This window comes from Sardina pilchardus, chromosome 1, assembly GCF_963854185.1.
Source record: "Sardina pilchardus chromosome 1, fSarPil1.1, whole genome shotgun sequence".
In the NCBI taxonomy this organism is placed as follows: Eukaryota; Metazoa; Chordata; class Actinopteri; order Clupeiformes; family Clupeidae; genus Sardina; species Sardina pilchardus.
In genome coordinates, this window is record NC_084994.1 from 42,233,691 (window position 1) to 42,249,298 (window position 15,608).

Consider the following 15,608-nt stretch of genomic DNA (forward strand, 5'->3'; position numbering starts at 1 on the left):
CTTGTGTTGTCAGTTGTGATTTGAGTGCTGTATGCGCTGCAAAAACTGCTTGTCTAATCACGTGTCATTAATCTTATATTAATATAAAAAATCTATTGTTTTAGAATAAAGACAAACAGTTACCTCCATAAGTATTCGAACACATGCTAAAGTTTACTATGAAGAGGAATATAAAATCATCTTTTGGAAATTGATCTTAATGCCTTAAATTAAAAAAGAGGAAATAGCCATCCTTTAAGGACATCAATTTTCTTTGTGAATGAATAATGTATCGTAAATAAATAAATGTTTTCCTTAAAATACAGGGGTCATAAGTATTGGGGGCAGCCGTGGTGTACTGGTTAGGGCTTCGGGCTTGTAACCGGAGGGTTACCGATCCCCGACCAGTCCACCACGGCTGAAGCGCCCTTGAGCAAGGCACCTCACTGCTCCCCGAGCGCCGCTGGTTGGGCAGGCAGCTCACTGCTCTGGGTTGTGTGATTCACCTCACTGTGTGTTCAGTGTGTGCTGTGTGTTCACTAATTCGGTTAAATTGGGTTAAATGCAGAGAACTGAATTTCCCTCACGGGATCAAAAAAGTATATATTCTATTCTATTCTATTCTATTGGAAACCCTATGTTAACCCTATATGTGTTCAATTCCCATAGAGGCAGGCAGAATTTTTATTTTCAAAGGCCACTTATTTCATGGATCCAGGATACTATGCATCCTGATAAAGTTCCCTTGGCCTTTGAAATTAAAATAACATCATCACATACCCTTCACTTCACCTAAAGATTTGTATGGTGTTTTTTCCCCGTTAGCCTATTATGATTTGCATTGAGTCCAATGAGCATGAAACCAGCTAATAAGATAACTTTAAGAAAAAACACCTTGCCAGTCAGGGATGGTGAAGAGTATGTGATGATGTGGGGTCATTTTAACTCCAAAGACCAAGGGATATTTATTATGAAATAGCAAAAAAAAACTCAACATGGGGTTCCAATACTTATGACCCCTGTATTTTAATGAAAACATTTATTTATTTACTTCACAAAGACAATTAATGTCCAATTAAAGGTTGGATATTTCTTCATTTTTTATATGAGGCATAAAGATCCATTTCCAAAATATGATTTTATATTTATCGTTATAGTCAACTCAGCATGTGTTCAAATACTTATGGAGGTAACTGTACTTCCTTGTGAAATCATTTGACTTAATTCAATAGAAATTTGACTTTTGAGTAAATGATTGGATCTTGGAATTTGATCAGAAGTCTTAAAATAAGCCAAACTCTCACTAAACTAAATCAAAATGATATTATGTGAAAGCACTAGTTTTTATCTTAATGTAGATTAATATCACTTTATGCGATTTATTTGCAGTGTAGCAGATTATTACACTGACTCATTGTTTGAGTTTAAATGTTATTGTAGCCTATCAGGAGGTAGAATTCCTTGATATGCACATCGAGAAGAGACTCTCTCTCTCTCGTTCGCTCTCTGGTTGTCCTAGGCTATGTGAATTTGCACTCCCATCAATTTGTATTAAAAGTGAACAAAATGCAATAGGCTACATTATGCAGTTACAGGCATGCTGTAGGCCTAGGCCTACATATATGCACCCGTTTGAAAAGGCCAAACTATGTAAACTCAAACTACAGGGAAAAATAATACACCCCCCTAAGCGATGGAATGGTAGCCTATATTGTTTTACAGACCCATGTCACACTTGTCTGAGACAGAATTGTAGCATGCATTTTCTTCAGCATAGCCTACTTTAAAGTGCTGCTGTAGGCTTGACTCCACATAGCCTATTTTTTTGTCTTAAGCTACAACATTGTGTGATTTGAGCACGTCCCATTAAACAGCCTATAAACCTAACCTGCGGTATATAGGTGAGCGTGGGCAAAGGATGTCGCTGTTTTTCTCATTATTTCCCCCGTCAACTCTTCGGGGTTATTCGGCAGTCTGCCTCCATTTTGAACAGATCACCAATTTCCGGGTTTCTGAGAACTCGGAGCATAGACGGAGGAGCCACGAAGTGCGCGAGACGTAGTGGCAAGTAGCCCTAAACTTTATACTGTGCCAGATTTGTCACTCACTTCGGCCTGATACTGCGCCGATTCCATACATCCTCTACTAATTATCACCATGACGGTCAGTAGGCCTAATACAATCTTTGCATATGTGTCAATGTGCTGTGTTGTGTGGAATGGTCGGTTACAATCACAGTTGTTGCCAGCTAGCTCGTTATTTTGTTTCGACTTTGGAAGTTGCTAGTTTGACAGGCATATGTTTACTGGAATAGTTACATTCTATCTTTTTGTATCTTGTGGTTTTGTGTTGTATTATTGAAGTTCCAAAAAAAGCCATGCTAGCTAATGTAGCCGATGGTGCGTCGTTGACAGCGTGATGGTATCGATGTAGCAGATAGGTTGAAAACAGACCCTTAGGTAATCTGTAGACTATTGTTGTTCGCAGGTTCGTGCCACCACAGATAGTGCATATTTTGCACACCTTCAATGTATTTGACAAGCTAAAACTGTCCCTCAAATGACGAGTGTGGGATAGTGCATGCTATGCCGTGGTCCTGTTTGAATGTTGCTTCAAGTGAGAATATTTTGTTGCCATGAAATAGCATACATATCTTCATATGCTGTCCTTCCCATATCAGTAGCCTACACTTTTAGGGGCAGTTGAATTGACATTATTTTTTGTGGTTGTAGGCTGTTTGTCAAACTTGTCTAGTTGTCTAATATGCGATAGGCCATATTTATGGAGTTGACCTCTTTTTATTTAAGCATCAGCTGACGACATTGGTGAGACTATGAAAATGTCGTGCCAGACGGATTTTCCTTAACTTGCGTTAACGTCATACCAGGACCTGAATGTTTCACCAAACCCCCCCCCCCCCCATCTCTCTTCCTTCATTCCGAATGTTTTGTGAGTTGGCTATTGGCTAGTCTATGCAAAGCTGCGTGTCAAATCCTAAACATGTAGCCGAGCTACTTCATCTGCAAAACTGCTTGTTTTGGAATTGTGAAAAGAAAGTGGGCCATGCAAGTTACAGGGTTTATCTGGTTAGGCTCTGTTGTTAGGATCGCCTGTGTACCTTGCACCGTGCGTGTACATACTTGTAGTGAGACTGAATGAAGTATCTCAATTTTTTAACCTCCCACATGACTAAACCGGTTTTCGGAACATCGCATATTTGGGACCATTTTCATTGCATTAGGTTGCATTGAATATTAATTTTATTTGTTTGTTCATGCAACCAAAATGTAAGTCTGAAGTTATTCTTATGATGTCTCACCAAGTAGCCTAAATTCTATCAGCATGCTGAACTGGTATGCAAATAGACTTATTGTGTGTGTTGGCCAATCACGTTGGTGTTGTTCAAGTCATGCCACACACCTACTGGAAAAGCGAGCTGGCCTGGTGACATTCCATCAGGTATTGATGGTCGTGGGCAGGTATCATTTCTTCAGAGAAACCTGTTCTGACAGTCAGCCCAGCAACGATGTAGGCGAGGGAGGGTCATGGGTGTGAAAATAGGAAGTTTGACTCACTGAAACAACTGACAGCAGCCAGGGCAGACAGCAGACAGCGCAGGTTTTGGGAACCATTGAGAGGGATTTAGCTGACTATCCAACATGAGCAGGGTGGGAGGCATATCCCCCTTGTGAGCTGGCTGTGGCTTCAGCCCAGGACTTTTTGTCTAACCTGGTACATAAACTTTCTCCTCTTCATAATAATGGCTGGAGTGTAACTAACACCTGTGGACAGCTGTGCTTCAGCAGATGGATGCAATCTATGTAGGTCAAATATGTTCTGTTGGTGTATCACGGTTCTATGAAATAGATTTGATGTCTCAGAAATGTCTTTAGTCAAGAGGAGTTTAAAGGCATATCTGTTCGAGGTGCACTTGATTAAGTGTTTAAGCATTTCTTATGTGTTATGGTTTGTATATTACAGTATTTAGTTCTTTTCATTAAGCTGTTGATTGAATTGACATTGGTGGTTTATTATTGCTATTCTCCTCAATGTGTTATTATCAACTTTTAAATGGTTGCTGTTAATGTTAAATTTAAAGATTGTATTGTTGTGTTATTTGTGTGTCGCTTTAGACAAAAGCATCTGCTAAATGCCATAACCGTAACCATAGCCACGTGTTTCATGCTTTTGATAGTGCTTTATTATGATACTCTATCGTTGCTTGTGTTGCCAAGTGCCCACACACACACACACACACACACACACACACAGTCCTTGTCCAGATGCTGTAACCCGGTCTTCCTCCATGTCCGCAGTTGTGGCCCAGGTGTCTGTGAGCGGTCGGGCGAGATTGCGAGCGCAGACGTCGGGAGCCTCTGACCTGACCTGACCCGACCCGACCCGACCTGACCTGAGCGCTGCCCAGTGAGGGCACCGGGACGGCAGGATGCCCATCCCTCCTCCACCCCCTCCCCCACCGGGACCCCCTCCACCCCCCACCTTCAACCAGGTCAGTGCACTGCACTGCACGCCAGCCCCCGCAGCAGCAGCACCCCTCAAGCTACTCCCACGTGCTGGTCGCAAAAGCACACATTGAGAAGCATTTACATGATGGCAGTATTGAGTTTCTCGTGTGTTGCTTTTGTATTGTCTGTTTTCTTGGTCTTATGGTGTCATTGTAGACTTTGAATATGATTTGAATATGATACAGAAAAAGCTATGTTCAATAATTAGTTTGTACATTATAAGCGTTAGAAGGAAATAGAGGTGATTAATTCCATGACGCTGAATGTTTGTGAAATGCAAAACTACTTTGCATGTCAATGACATCCCAGTATGAACCTTTTAAGTTCACAAATAGAGTACTGAATTGTGAGCTGCTGTTTCCATGATGGCGGTTTCACTGGCTCTGTGGCATTAATAGCGTCAATTTGTTTAGCAGACACTTTATTACAATTGCACTGCATTGCATGTAGACATGAGCCATCTTTTCCACCTCACATTTTGTTTTTGAATGTAGGCTGTTTAAACATGTTTTGCCGGCTAGAAAGAACCTTAGCCACATAATACAAATCCCCTAACAGGAGTAATACTAAGAAACAAAAATCCCAGAGGATATTTCAGGTCTCATCAAAGGTTGATGGCTGTCATATGAGTGATGTTTTTTTTGCCTCAAAAGTAAAGTCAAGACACGTCTTTTATGGAGGAATCCCCATGCTAAAATGAAACTCTATAGTCATGATTTTGACCATGTTGAGATATAATTGAACATGTGTAAAAGTATGTGATTCCTACAATGTAAACAAGATTGTACTGACATTATAGAAACTGTGAAATTAGTCTAAAAATAGATGATTATTATTATTATTATTATTATTTCAAATCTACTGCTGTCTACATGTCTTAAATGGATGTCTCTCTTAGGCAAACACGACACCCCCCAAACTCAACAGAGACGAAGCCAAAGGCCGAGGGGCGCTATTAAGTGACATCCACAAAGGGGCCAGACTCAAGAAGGTGCAGGTCAATGACAGGAGTGCCCCCATCATCGAGAGTAGTAAGTCTCACTGTCGTTTTAGATATACATTTTCTGCCCCCCTCCTTTTTAAAGAAATAAATATTAGAAAAATACGCAATTTTCTCTCAAACAAAATCAAGTGAAGCAGACTATTATACAGATATTAAGTAAAGTATGATATATACCGTTAATTATTCATTTACTAGACTTGCTTATCCATGAGAGCACTCCAAGGCTAAGGTGATGTCTGATTCTGATGGTGTAGGGGTAGAATGGCCAGATTCCAGTGGGTACAAGGCTGTGTAGTCTCTGTACCATTAGAGTGAACCACGCTTGTAGTCCCAGCACACTCCATGACTCAGTCCTTCAGCTGATCTACAGTACAGCTCGAGCTCACAATGGTCTCTCTCTCTCTCTCTCTCTCTCTTCTCTCTTCTCTCTCTTTCTCTCTCTCTCTCTCTCTCTCTCTCTCTCTCGCTCGCTCGCTACTGTGTAATGACACAAAACGGTGGTTGACACCCAGCGTTTCTCTGGCTAATGATTCATCAGCACTCTGGGGTTGGTTCGCTGGCTGGCTGCCTGCAGTACCTGTAAATGGGACCTGTATTTCCTCACTTTTGCATGACTTATAAAAACATTATCTCCATGACCTATACACTGTGAACTCTATCCTTGAAAACAGATGCTTTCGATTTGTCCGTTATTGTTCAGTTTCAATTCCAGTTCAATTCCTGTTATCAACTGTTATCAACTGTTCAACTGTTATTGACTGTTCCTTAAACTTCCCCTTGGGGATCAGTAAAGTTTCTATCTGTCTATCATCTATCTATCTAATGCTGCAAAAAGTGTATTGGACATTGTGGACATCGAAGGGGGTGGTAAACAAGGTGTGTATGTGTAATGTTTCGGCAGAATCTGGAGGAGGTGGAGGTGGATCCTCAGGAGGCGGAGGCGGAGGTGGAGGTGGCGGAGGTGGCTTTGGCGGAGGACCGATGCCCATGGGAGGCCTGTTTGCCGGAGGAATGCCCAAGCTTCGGCCAGCTGGAGGCAAGTGTTCCCTAGCTGGGGATTTTACCAGTTGTAATCTGTCATTTTGTCAGTTTGACAAACGTTTAGTCTCTACTCTACAGCTTATGAGCTGACTATCCTCTTAAGGGTGGAGTCCACGAGCTGCCCGCTCAGTGCCAGAGCTAAAAAAAAAATGTTTGTTTGTACACAGTCCTGGCTCAGTACATGGGATGCAGACATGACGTCTCAGGCAAAGCCATAAATAATAGTTTTAGCTCAATTATGATTTGGCTTTTTTGCCTGAATTGCTGCCCTTTGAGAGTGCCAAATCAGTGGCAGAAAGCTCCCATTCTCTTGAATGTGAATGTGATGCCATATGTTGTGTTTCATGGGAGTGATTATGATATGTTATAATATACTGGTTTGTGTTGTGTTGTGATGCCATATGTTGTGTTTCATGAGAGTGATTATAATGTGTTATAATATACTGATGTGTTAAAATATACTGATGTGTGTTTGTGTTGTGTTGTGTTGTGATGCCATATGTTGTGTTTCATGAGTGATTACAACGTGTTGATGTGGTTACTGATGTATGTGTGTTGTGTTGTGTTGTGTTGTGTTGTTTGTGCTCCTACAGATGGTACTGTGGGCAGATCAGCGCTCCGGCCCCCGGGCTCACGGCCCTCTGCTCCCCGTCCACCCGGCCGAGCCGCGTCCCCCGCCGGTCGCCACAGCGACAACGACCGCTCCTCGCCCCCGCCCCAGCCCCGCTCCCAGCGCCCCTCCCTGCCCGACATCTCGCGGCCCTCGTCGCACGCGGGAGGGATGAAGCACAGCGCCTCCGGCCCTCCTCCGCCGCCGCCCATCGGTCGCCGCGGCAACCAAGCACCCAATCCCGCGCCCGGCCCCAAGCCTCCCAGTAGCTCCTCCCACAGCCGGGACAAGCCCCTCCCGCCGCCGCCGCACCACTCCTCGGGCCACTCCCGGAACCCTCCCCTCTCACGCTCGTCTTCCAACTCGTCTTCCAACTCCACCCCTCCGCCGCCCCCGCCGCCTTACCGGAACCCCTCCAACGGCGACCCGGCCCCCGAGCTCCCGCAGCGGAGGAACTCGCTGCACCTCCGCAACCACGGCGGCCACGGCCGGACCCAGGCGCCGCCACCCCCGCCGCCCTCGAACCAGGGGGGACGCCCGCCGCCGCCCGCTCGGGATCCACCCGGACGGAGAGCAGGTACGGCCGCCGGCAGCACACACACACACACACACACACACACACGCCGTCTTTGTTTGACGGCCAGTCACACAAATGTCTGTCTTATAGCCAGGCTATACATGAGGTGCAACTAAAGGGTTCTGTAAACAGTTTGCAGAGCGTAAAAACAGTTTTGGAAGACAGTGTTTTGAATATACGCACCACTGATCCTGTCTGGTCTGCTCTGGTCTGGTGCAGCCAGTTCCGTTGATTAGAGATTAGAGTGGAAGCTAATTGCTACAGCATAACAAACAAGATCCTTCAGTTGCATGCCTGGGTTAGCCCTGCTGCAAAGTGAATGTTTGCATTGTGGATGTTGACAAGGCACCTTTGCTTAATCTTCAGGCACCACGTTCGTGGTGTATTAATCAAGCACCATGCAATCTGCTTTCATAATCTAAGAGCTTGCTTTTATACACCTGTGGAAAGGGAATAGATGAATAGATCCAGGTGCCTGCATATTAAAATTCAACCCCTTTTTCAACAAGTCAGAGATGCCTACTTTGTTACTAGGGTTAATAGGAATTGTCTTCAAAGCTTGTCGAATGACTGTCCAAGAGGTGCTCGCTTTTTTTGTGGCTAAAAAAAGTCCCTGTTGACGTGATTTCTTCACGTGTTCTCTGCATATGTGACTGACTTCATCACTGACTCATCACTGCCTTTGTGTAGTATGGCTGGAGAAAGGGAATGTTTGACCTCAAACAGCAGGGCACTTGTTCAGAGAGAAGGTTTGCTTACTGGTTGGATGTGTTTTTCACGGCAAGACCTCCTGGTTCTGCTGCATTCCGCAGGCCTCCGGAATATTCCGACATTCCATGCAGCCTACCTTCGCTTGGTCGTGATGGTGGACGGTCCGCTCCTTACTTGCCCGTATTCTGTAGTCTCCCTCTACTATTGTTTTGTTGCTCTTAGATCCCCTCTTGTGTCATGTGTGCTCCCTTCCTCTCTTTTGAATATGAATGCCGAGGGCTTTGTGCATATCAAGAGCTGTATCATGTATATACTGTATGCACAGTGCATTGCAGGAAGCTCACATATGGACCAGTTCTTCTGAAATAACTTCAGAAAAGACTCAAAAAAATATTTGAGTGTTGTATTACATAGAGTACATGTTCACACACATTAGCTAAGTCTTTACAAGTTGAATGTAGCCTAGAAGCTGGAAAACTCTTGCAACAGTGGTTTGGTCCAGATCGTAAACACTCCTCAGCAGAGCTTGTCGTTTATATTGAGAGGGTTATGCATCAGTTTAGTCTGACTACAGGGTGTGTTGTTGAGCTCGCTGCTCTCTCTCTCAGTCCTGTCAGGAAGTGTCACAATAGTCCCGACGAATATTATTGCCATTCACCATTCCAACCAAAATATACAGCTGGCACAATATTGTACTCAAAACAGATGAAACAATTGAATGAGTTTTGATTGCTGGAATGCCCAGTTTGTTCAACTCTGGGAGTGAAATAAAAGGGCACTGAGCTGCTGGTGTAAGTAAGTCAACATGTTTATGGTAGGAAGGAGGATTAGGCGTTAGCGCCGAGGCATCTAGACCTCTAGGAAATTCCAGTATGCCAGCTGGAGTGGGCTACTGGAAAAGTGGGTTTCCAGTGAGGATTTGCCCCTACACACATGTTACTAAGCAGTGATTTGAATGAAGTATGCATCCGTACACTGTGTTGGGCTATGATGTTGATGATGTTGATGATGATGCAGTATTGGCATACAATATACAACATAGTCTTTACTTTATGGATAACATGTGGGATGATTCTACATGATTAACACAGATGCCATAATCCATTTGTTTGTGTGTGTGTGTCGTCCCCCCCCCCCCCCCCCCAAATACAGCTCCTCAGCTTCCACCATCCAACAACAACCGAAACGGCAACCGTGACGCACCCCCTCCGCCGCCCCCTTACCGAGGGCACAGCAACAGCAGCTCCGAGACCCCCTCCCGGGCCAAGGCTGCTCCGCCCCTCTCCTCTCGGACCCCAGCACAAGCCCCGCCCCTCTCCTCTCGGACTCCGGGCCAGGCCCCCCCGCCGCCCCCACCCTTCCGAAACGGCAACTCCCACTCCACGGGCCACTCCAGGAGCAGCAGCGCTGCAGGTCAGTGTCCTCACCGAGGCAGGGGGTACCAAGGGGTATCAGGGGGTACCAGGGGGGTAACAGGAGGTACCAGGGGGTGTGCTTTAAATGTAGATTGATGTCACATGAGGCCTTGTTGTCATATTTCCCACAAAAAGCTCTTAAAATAGGCATTTTTTTTGCATAGAGTTGAGTCTATTTATTATTTTTTTATTTAGATAGGGACAGTGATTTATTAATGAACATCAGTACAAGTACACAATGTAAATTAATATTGACTCTATCTGTGAGAACTGCCTATGCATCATTTTAAAGTTGAACTAGACTTAAGGCCACAGCCATGAAGGTTAAACTAGACTTTAGGCCCAATTCACCTTTCATGCCTTGTCATGGCATGTCATTGTCCAACTGAAAACTTGCTTTAAATATGCAGGGTTTCACTTCATGGATTGTTTATGTTTACGCTTAGAATAGCTTTCGTGTGTGCTCAGCCATCATTCTAATGTTTGAATGTTTGGATTAGAAATCAGGAATAGCAGGGACAAAGATTATCTGCTCGGAGTAGAAGTAGGTGCACATCTGTGAATTTGTAAACATGAAAATGTGTTGCAGTGGAAGAGCAAAAACAAGCTTCTGAATTACTGCACACCTACACTGTATGAAAACAAAATCACTGGAAGACACAACCTCAGGATCATTAGACATACAACATCAACACATACACACGTGTTTATCAGTAGATTACAGTCTTGAAATAATCACACTTGAAATGTGCTGTTTATTACTGTATATACATCGAGTCTGTTCATCTGTTCAAGCTACATGAACCACTTCAGAAGTCAGTCGACCTCTGAAATCTGCACCTTGTTGTGCCACACCCTAAACCAGGAACCTGAACCGTACCGTTTTTCTTGAGCGTAAGAACAATAGAGGCCTGCACCAGTGTTCCAACCAGCCAGCCATTCATTCACAGTGGCAAAGTGCTCCTACCCGGGTCGAAAATAACACTCTAGGCAAAATAACCTCCTCAGGAATTCAAATCTCATGCGTGTTCACTTCCTCATTGTCCTGAGAGCCTAGTGATCGCATGTTCAGATAAGAGTTTCCAGGCAGCGCTGGACTCCACATAAAACCGTCCCATACTGTGGTCTGCCAGGAGCTTGACCTTTGACCTTACTGTGGGCTCTCCTGAGCTGTTTACTGGCGGAGCTAAAGAGCCGCCCAGCTCTGGCACACTGCTCCCTTCCTTTGGTGAAGTTGACCCCTACTATAGGGAGGTCAGACGACTAATGGGAAGAGATTAGATGCGTGTTTTCATTTTCCACAATATGAGCCGTGGCTTATATATTCATTTTGCAAACTTTCTTCAGCTATGAGGTTAATTCACAATGTGGGTAAGACACAGTAAATGCATGTGGTGCAGATGTACTGTTCCTTTATTGCCATAATTAAGGTGCAGTCTCTGATGGGAATTGTGATTGTAGGCCCAGTATGAAAGCAACACTGTGCATCAATTTGTTGGTTTTTAAAGGTCCGTTTCTGTTGGTGATTACAATTATACCTGCCGCGTGCTGTTCAGTGCCTACTTTAAATTTTATTTATCTTCATATAAAGGACAGGATATAAACAAACACACCTGTTAGTGCCTAGCCTTGGAATGGCTAGTGGGATCAAGTAGTGTTGTGGTTGGGGGATGGAATATTATGTGAACAATCCACAGCATATCATTTTTAAGTACATCAGCTAAAGGCACCAGTTGAGACGCTGGCCAGCTTTTTATCTGAGCCTATTGAGTTGTTAATGGTGTTATCTGCTTACCTTTTGTTTTTGACCCTTAAATGCTGCTTTTACCTGACCTTGAGGAAGTAGATATAGTTACCGTGTGAGTGATTGCTTCACTCCTCCCCTATTTGACTGGTGGCTATAGTAACAAGTTTATGTCATCAAACTAAAGCCTCTTAAATTCTATTGAAATGCACCAGATCTGTTTATCCCATCAGGGAAAACATGGCCACAGCATATCCTGTCATTTTTTTCTCTGTCTCTTTCACGCATGCAAAACACCCCACCCACAGTCAAACAGTCAACCACTTCCTTCTGATAAGCCTTGTACATTAACACCACACTACCCAGGAATACTCTACCTGTTTTAGACGGTGGTTCTGGTCTACAGGTTTTCCTCAATCTCATTGTGTCCTTCCCTCCTTCCCCCAACAGATGACTTTGAATCCAAGTTCAATTTCCATTCCATTGATGACCTCCCGCCTCCCGAGGAGTTTGTGCACTTTCCCAAGGTGTATCCAAGCAAAGCAGGCAAAGGTGAGCGAGCAAGAGATAGAGAGAGAGAGCGAGAGAATAGTATTTGTTTGAACAGCTAGAGGACGTTTTTGCCTTAGGTCACAGAGTTGATTGTGTATCCACAATATTCAGGGCATCGCCAGTAGACTTCAGTATTCAGAAATGCATAATAATGACCGCAAAGTTTCGTTGTATTGATTTATAATGTGATGGTAGACAGTGCCTGACATCCTAAGCCATGCAAAAGTAAAGTTATGTATTTTTTTTCTCTCTGTCATATATTGTATAGAATATTCATATTGAGTGCATAATTGTCAACATTTTGAAAGAAATTTAAGTTGAAGAATATTCTAGTTAACCTGCTAAGACTGCACTATGTTGTTATGTCAACTGAATGGACGCAAGATTGGAACGGGACGGAAGTAGGGTTTCACGAATAAGGTGGATTCTGATTTCTGACGGTGTCAGTGTTTCAATATACATTGCTGGAAGATTGAAGGATGTGTTTTTGTCACTTCCTCTAGGTATGATCAGGGGGGCCCCCCCAGCACCTCCAATTATGAGGTGAACAACGTCACGACTCTGGACGAGGATTCTAGGAGATAAACCAATGCACCGCTCCCTCAGTCCTTAAAGGAGGAGTAATCGTTCTCTTGAGTCAATCCGACTCTCTCTCTCTCTCTCTTTCTCTCCTTCTTTCTCTCTCTCTCTCTGTCTCATCCACTTCCTACCTCCCGTCACTGTTCTTTACTCTCACTATGCAGACTGTTTAACTCGAGAAACCCTCTTGACCACCAGCTAGAGACAAGACAATCATTTTCTGACCCTGTTTTTGACTCGGCTTTGGACAAAAACAACAACTGTGCTCTTGAACTGCACCAACTGCACACTATAGATCACTTGAAGATAAAAAAACAAACAAACAAACACAGACTTCACTCTGCTTAGGCCAACAGTGTTGGCCTCCTCTAACATGGAAATCATACTTGGCCACAGCGTAGCTGTAGTAGACAGGTCCATCAGCTTGTCAACTGCTTGGCCATGAAAACGTAGCTATTTATGATTTTGAAGCACTTATCAGCTAGATCGTCACGTGCTTCCCAAGAAAGAAAAGGGCTGATGATCTTAGGGAACTTGGAGATGGAAAATGTGGAACCTAATCCTAATCTGATTATTTTTTTTTTTTGTTTTGTTTTGCTTTGTTTTCTGTTTTTCGTTGCATTGTTTTACCGGACCGTCATCTTCACAACGGTTCTCACTGTGGGACAATCATTCCTTTTTACAAAACAAAGATCACAAGTTGCCTTTCGAGTTCTTTGTCAATATTTGATGATGATGATGACGACGACGACGAAGACGATGTCACTTCCTCTTCCCCTGTCATTGTTGACACACATGACACTAGGACACCACGGTTAGACCTTTTGACACAGCAGCGCTGTGGGTCCTGTCGTTTACCTCACACCCCCCCTCCACTGCACAGATATAGGGTCATATAGTGGGGCGGTGGCACGCATGCCAAAAACTCGTTCCGCTGGTGGACATTTGTTGCTCGTTGTATAAAGGAGGGATTCAGTTTGTGTCTGTTGAGTGGTTGGGTTGTAAGCTCAGGCTTGGTTCCTTGAGTTGTTTGTCAAGAAATATTTGCACAATGTTAAAATGTGTACAAACTAGAAATGACACACTTTTTTTTTTTGACTGCATTTAGTTGACTTTATATTCATGATCCACTTGAGTAGGTAAACACTATAATATTCATTACCACTTCGGTGGAATAAACTGACAATGAATAACTGACATTGAAATCTAAGATTAAACATACTGTAGGCTACTCCTAGTGTCAGAGTTCAGGCTGGTATGCTCAAATCTATAATATAGTGTCAATATTTGGATTTCTACTATGACACAATTGCTAAACCTTGAATGGCTAATCTATACATTGATGCTAACATGGCGTGATAGAGATGCGTAACACTAAGCAGTGTCCAATTTAAATTCCTTTTTTCTGTAATTATTCTAAGCATTTCTGTCACAGAGTTGGTCCTTCCAGGGGTGAACTGATATTGTTTACGAATATGTGGCTGAACACACTATAGGGACAAAGCTGTATGTTCTCCTTGATTAGCCTTAACACTATATTGACTATTATTGCTGCTTTCTATGGCATTGACATTCCCAAGATGCGGTGAATGAATTCACATTCCAAGGCCCAACTTGCCAAGCAGATTGCCCTAATTTAATGTGAATTAGCAAGGGATGTGGATGGCAGTCCATGCTTTTTGTACAGCCTTCACCCACTAGGGGGCGATGATGCCCTTAGCTCCCAGTCACTCCTTGCATGAAAAATGTGACTGTAAAATCAGCACGTGACTACTCTCTGATTGTTATAGACACAACAAGCACAGCTTTAGATTCCAAAAAACATTCCTCTTTCATGTACATCTGTGGGTAGCCATGTTAAGAATTGTACTATTATTCAGGCTTTTCAGACACCCCTTTTTGATTTATGACATTTGTGTTAAATTATGGTTAATAAGGGGCATTGTGTTCTCCCTTTGATATGAGGGAAATAAGGGATGATTTATTAGCTTGCAAACAGTGTTGTTGTTTTTTTTATTTTATTTCTTTTCCTTTGCCAATGAAACCATTTACCAATTTGCCAGGTGATTGTTGACCAATTGTAACCTTCAAGCATGACAGCCGGCCAGATCTTAACTGGTGTTGTCCCAGTCTCCAGTCTCCATGAAATATTTGCCATTGTAAACCCACCTTTGTGTTGTACATGCCATTCCAATGATATACTCAGAGACCCATAGGACCTGTTCAGTGTGTTGGTCTATGAGGTCACAGCAGCCCTTGTAGGCTTATTGATGCCTTAAATTTGTCTGAAGTTATATCGGTACATGTATGTTTTGCTACATATATTCAGCAACATTAATAGTAGTAGTAATAATAATTAAAAATTGTGACAGCAGGAAAATAAAAGTTCAAGAAAAAAAACAGTAATATGTACAATGTATGCAAAATGCTTATCTTAGCCAATATTTGTTTTTAATAATGTAAAGTCGTGTAATATAGCCTAGCTCTTGAGAATACTGAAAGAGATCACAGGAGTTTGAGGTAATGTGAGAAACCGTTGTCACTCGTGAAGTGACGTTGATGCAAACATATCAGCGCTGAATGTCTTGTGAGATCAGAGGGCCAGAGTTCTTCCTTTCCTCTGAAATGTTCACCTGCTTTTGTTTGGTGTTTGTCAGCCATGCTTATCCTAGCTTTACACTCATAATATCTATCAATGTTTTATCATTCAAAATAAAATACATGATTTTGGGGGGAAATTCATATCTACTGGAGTGTCATAATTTCTGGCAAGTGGAATAATGTTTGAATTGCCTGTTTTCCCTAAATGAAATGGAGAATCTTGTTTTAGTAACAAACTGCAAGCTTCTTCTCAATGGGGACCATTGTCTA

The 15,608-nt window shown here is 43.2% G+C and overlaps 1 protein-coding gene across 3 annotated transcripts; it reads left to right on the plus strand.

Moving 5' to 3' along the window:
- Positions 1-1,996: 1,996 nt before the first annotated feature.
- Positions 1,997-15,475, plus strand: wipf2a (WAS/WASL interacting protein family, member 2a). Of its 3 annotated transcripts, none has more exons than XM_062544266.1 (8): positions 1,997-2,142; positions 4,296-4,489; positions 5,404-5,536; positions 6,410-6,544; positions 7,143-7,736; positions 9,600-9,860; positions 12,057-12,158; positions 12,662-15,475. In XM_062544266.1, the coding sequence occupies exons 2-8, from the start codon at positions 4,427-4,429 to the stop codon at positions 12,703-12,705; spliced, it is 1,332 nt and encodes a 443-aa protein (XP_062400250.1). In that variant the 5' UTR covers positions 1,997-2,142; positions 4,296-4,426; the 3' UTR covers positions 12,706-15,475. The 3 variants fall into 3 exon arrangements, with proteins under 3 accessions (XP_062400250.1, XP_062400252.1, XP_062400251.1); XM_062544268.1 differs by lacking the exon at positions 1,997-2,142 and adding an exon at positions 3,571-3,711; XM_062544267.1 differs by lacking the exon at positions 1,997-2,142 and adding an exon at positions 3,609-3,800.
- The last annotated feature ends 133 nt before the right edge of the window (positions 15,476-15,608 follow it).

Bases quoted from the DNA above. Each gene is read 5' to 3' on its own strand.
- wipf2a (XM_062544266.1), top strand. From the start codon at position 4,427: ATGCCCATCCCTCCTCCACCCCCTCCCCCACCGGGACCCCCTCCACCC. The intron at 9,861-12,056 runs GTCAGTGTCCTC...TTCCCCCAACAG, and splicing joins CAGGAGCAGCAGCGCTGCAG to ATGACTTTGAATCCAAGTTC. The intron at 12,159-12,661 runs GTGAGCGAGCAA...CACTTCCTCTAG, and splicing joins TCCAAGCAAAGCAGGCAAAG to GTATGATCAGGGGGGCCCCC.